The sequence below is a fragment of the Macrosteles quadrilineatus genome, unplaced genomic scaffold (genome assembly GCF_028750875.1).
Source record: "Macrosteles quadrilineatus isolate MER2022 unplaced genomic scaffold, UCM_ALF_1.0 Scaffold_3__2_contigs__length_128488019, whole genome shotgun sequence".
NCBI lineage: Eukaryota > Metazoa > Arthropoda > Insecta > Hemiptera > Cicadellidae > Macrosteles > Macrosteles quadrilineatus.
In genome coordinates this window covers 123,223,003-123,227,495 of record NW_026542596.1, presented here as the reverse complement: position 1 = coordinate 123,227,495, position 4,493 = coordinate 123,223,003, and the positions used below count along the sequence as shown (strand labels likewise).

Genomic DNA, 4,493 nt, shown 5'->3' with positions numbered 1-4,493 from the left:
CATAGGATAGATTATAATGGCGGCCTTCTTGTTGAAAATAACCGAAATTTCTTACCCACAATATCCGAGAATAGTGGCCATTTTGCGTAACATATTGGTAAATCTGAGCCCTCACTGAATGCTTCTGTTCTACTTCAAAGGTAGAAATGAAATTCCACCTTGGGATGGATCGTTATCCCACAACCCTTTTTGATATCTATTAGGTTATCTTGAAACAAGAGTGAGAACTGGGTCGGGTTTCATCTTCGGCGGTGCGGCGCTAAGACACAGGGGATGATAGGGGACGTCCCCCGGGGTTAATTAGGTCGGTCTACTGGGCCGGAAGACGCAGTTCGACGTTTCGGCGTGTTTGTTTACTTTTCATCCACCACGGAGAGGGCGGCTCGCTTTAATCTGGCCATAGTGGTGGTTTTCGAACGTTTGTTTAAAATTTGTACCTTGAAAGACTCCATTGTCCGGGTTTGTGCGGAAAGCCGCGATGTTTTCCTTGGGTTGACGCAGTGTTTGCGGAGTGTTCTGGCTGGAGCCGCCGCCGTCGCCGCGGGTGGGGCGCATTGAGAAGCAATGGATGGAAATGTAATAGATCCACCCCAGGGGTCATTATATAACGTGGATTAACGAAGGGAAAGAATAGAACTTTTAATTTGAAAAATCTGTAATATAGGGCATCATTCAATACCAAAGCTACCAGTAGAACGAGCCAAAAACACAAAACAAATTAGTCTTCAGCCTGTTATGTTTTGAACCAACATTGTTATGTAAGGCATAATGCAGTTTTAGCTTAGTTTTGGCTGAACTCTATTATATGTATTTCTTTTATTTTGTACTCCATGCCAGTTTTAACTAGTACTGTATATCCAGTAGTTTAGGAAAACAAGATCGAACTTATATTTTGAAATACGTAGGGAAAAGGATATTTCATTTTAATCTGACACACAAAAACATTATCCAAGAGTCAGAACTCATTTTACCACATTCGAATTCCGAGGTATTTCAAATTCACCTCTTTACCATACAATTAGTATTCGAGTCTGGAAGGAACACGTGAGGACAAATTTCAGAACCCTTAGGTATTCCATCACTGAGACATGTGGATTCTTCAGACTATGTTCTATATAGCCCACCCAAGCGGAAGGGCTAATAAACCTCTAATGAGACTGGAGCGGGTTAGCCCTGTCAACCCTCTTATCTTGACCAGCCCTAATGTGGCTGCCAAATTAAGAACCTATTAGCTGACGAAAAATGTCAACAGAGGCGCGGGCCGAAAGGGAATTAGGCAAAAAGAATTCCCTTTCGGGGGGTTTTAATGTTTCATTATTCCTCTCTTTTGATCAATCGGATGACAGGAATTCTTTGATTGGGGCTGACGGAGAAAAACTAGTGGCCGGGCCTTTCGAAAGTGAATAATGTTTTTATAATGTGATATGATTTTGATTTGTTCCACGTTTGTAGACCAGTTTGGTGTTGTTGACAAAGAAGTATAAAAACGTGTTTCAGAATATTTTCTAAAGTAATATTTTTTTATTTGATTGATAGCTTATAGCTTAAATGAGTATTAATTTTTATTCTGAAATTTTCTTTTCGATTTCCTAAAGAGATTTTTTAAATCGTGTTTTTCTCATACGATTTGCTCTTATAAATGGAACTTTACTACAATATTCTCAATCATACAAGTATTTACTTTTAGCACTTTTATTTGCTAGAAATTATGGCATGTGTCCCCTTAGTCATCATAACTTGTCCTAAGTAGAGGTTTAGATCTAGGTCGGTTTACTAAAGTACGAAGATTGCTAATCAGATGTTGACCGTCAGCTGGTCCGTGGTCGCCAGCTGTCCTCTCCTGTATCAGCTGATTGCGACATCTCGTGGTCAGACAAAGCTGAGGATAAACGTGGATTACCAACCACCAGATACAATCAACGGAGACTTGTGCCTAACCGTCTGTTTTGTAAACAAGACTCCGACCAATTCAGCAGGTCTCAATAACTCGGGGTTGCGTCTGGTCTGAATACTGTAAATCCTCAAAGATACCATCAGTTCCTACGTTTCACCTGTGATTCCCCATGGCAAGATGCGAAAAGATTGTGGGCTGTGGGTGTGGAGCTTCCTTACTTTGTTCGGAATAGCCATTTAAATTATTCAACGATTTGACGAATGTAGGTGATCGAGTATAAGCAATCGTATTTAGTTATCAATCAGAAGAACCAGGATCAACTGACCAAAAGTGTATATTTAACGAAAACATCCCCTTATCTACTCCACCTACTTTTTATCTAGTAGATGATCCTTCGTATGTATTTACATGCTACATTTTCAAGTATTCGCTTCAACCATATGTAAATTATGGTGTGAAACCATAATGACATTACTGATTTATAAACAGAAATATTTGAATCTGTCAAACTCCCGCATATTTGCTTAGAGAAAATGCTATTTTTATTTTCATAGTTCCAGAAAGTACATGACAACTTGTACAACTTGGTATTAATAACAAAAAACAGCACGGAAACAAATACATGGAATGTTTTCATTCAAATCGTATGCCAATGTGCTAAAATATTATGTAATTTAATGTATATTCTTAGATTAGATAAAAACAAAAAGCAGTTGACTGATCGCTGATTTAGAATTTGAAAAGTCATCAACACCGAACGACATACGCACTCAACTAGTCGACTATTCATCAGAATATGAGTGGCTGGACCATTTAGATTAAAATCTCTGTGTAAATACTTAATTAAGATGATATCAGTTACATTGATATACAATTCTTATAGCTATGAAACGCTTGATAGCAATTTGTACTCCCAGGCTGTAGCTACATTAAATACAACGGATAATGGTTGAACTGGAAAAATTAATCCTTTGAACTTCAATATTCAAAAGGATAGCAAACATGTGAACTCGTACAAATGCAAGTAAAATCCATCCTATGTGTGATCCTCAGTTGTGTGTTCTCCACTAGAGCAGCGTTGTGGATGGACGGAGTGTACGAGTTGGCGAGGAAGTGTATCAGACTTGCAGAAGTGAACGGTACAGAAGACGATGTGACAGACCTGTTGATGGGATACCTCCCCGACACTCGGTCCGGCAAGTGCATGTTGAAGTGTATGCAGGAACACGTGGGCATCCTAGTGAACGGAACTTACGATTTGAAGGGAACATACCTCTTCTTCAGGAACACCTTTCCTGAGAATCCCTTCCACAAGAATATGGAGAGAGCTGTTAGGTTTTGTGGGAAGATAGGTGAGTAGGATTTGAAATCAAATGAAATAATCATAGTATTCTACTACCTTTAAGACTTGGTGTTGGATTTGGATTTAACCGTCTTCATTTTTTGTATGAAAAATAGTTAATTTTCTTTTCATATTCGAAACACAATAAGACATTCTTAACAGAATCTTTAGGAGTTTGTGTTAAAACATGAGAAAGGAAGCTATATTTGTTGTATTATCTAGTAAGAAGCGCACCTCAACAAATAATTTGTTAGCTAGGTCAGAGGTAATCCTCACTAAATTCGTAAATGAAATGCTGTATAATGTACTAATATATCTATACAATCTAGGGCTTTAGTTCCATATTTGAAATAAGAACAGATGTGCCTTAATAAGGTATGGATGGTTACTGTAAAGGATTTTTCTTCACAATCCATAGGTAGTAGTTTTTGATTAGTTATATTCTAAGTAAATATATTATCCTCGCACTCCAAATGACGTATTTTGTCTAACAGTGGAGAAGAGGCGTAGTGAAGACATGGACCCGTGCCAGTACGCTCACATGGTCGCAGCGTGCGTCAAACGACGCATTAGGTTCAGACCAGGCTGCAGGTCAGCCTTCTACAACCCCTTTAAGTGGAAAGATCCCTCTAAGAGAGTCACCATCAAACCGGGGAAGAAATACTTCGTGCCTGACCCGAGGTTCATGCAGAAGGTAGAGTTTGAGATCATCACCCGGCCAACCAGGAAATACACACTGGGCGATCTGAACACAACCCTTGCTTCAGGGGAGAGTGTAGAGGCCGGGGCGTACGTGTGGACACCGCCGAAGAAGACGAGGAAAGGGAAATGGGGAAGGAGGCAGAAGGAGGAGATGAGAGAGAAAAAGAAGAAAGCTAAAGAAGCTGAGAATGGAAGTGTAAGTGGGATGGACATATCTGAAGACGACGAAACCTTGGAGAAGTCTTCAAAGACTAGGAGGCATAAGAAAGATTTTGTTATATAGTAAATACATTTTTATACATTATACGTATAGTGAATTCACATAAACCATCAATACATTCTAAAGTAACATTCTAATTTGTACTCTATTGTACGTTCAATATTTAAGTCTTAAACATATTAACACTATCCACTTCGCATTAGGGATCCCAATTAGTTAATAGTCAATAATTTTTGTTCTAGTACTTTAGGTTGCATTTTTCGACGTCATCGTTGCTGCACTCCAGTTGAAAATAAATATATAAATTTACCAATAGTTTAAAAATGAACTTAAAT

The 4,493-nt window shown here is 38.7% G+C and overlaps 1 protein-coding gene across 1 annotated transcript; it reads left to right on the top strand.

Annotated features, from left to right (window-relative positions):
* Window positions 1-2,788: 2,788 nt before the first annotated feature.
* Window positions 2,789-4,244, top strand: LOC128990734 (uncharacterized). The gene is made up of 2 exons (XM_054413277.1): window positions 2,789-3,246; window positions 3,731-4,244. The coding sequence occupies exons 1-2, from the start codon at window positions 2,913-2,915 to the stop codon at window positions 4,219-4,221; spliced, it is 825 nt and encodes a 274-aa protein (XP_054269252.1). The 5' UTR covers window positions 2,789-2,912; the 3' UTR covers window positions 4,222-4,244.
* Window positions 4,245-4,493: the final 249 nt, after the last annotated feature.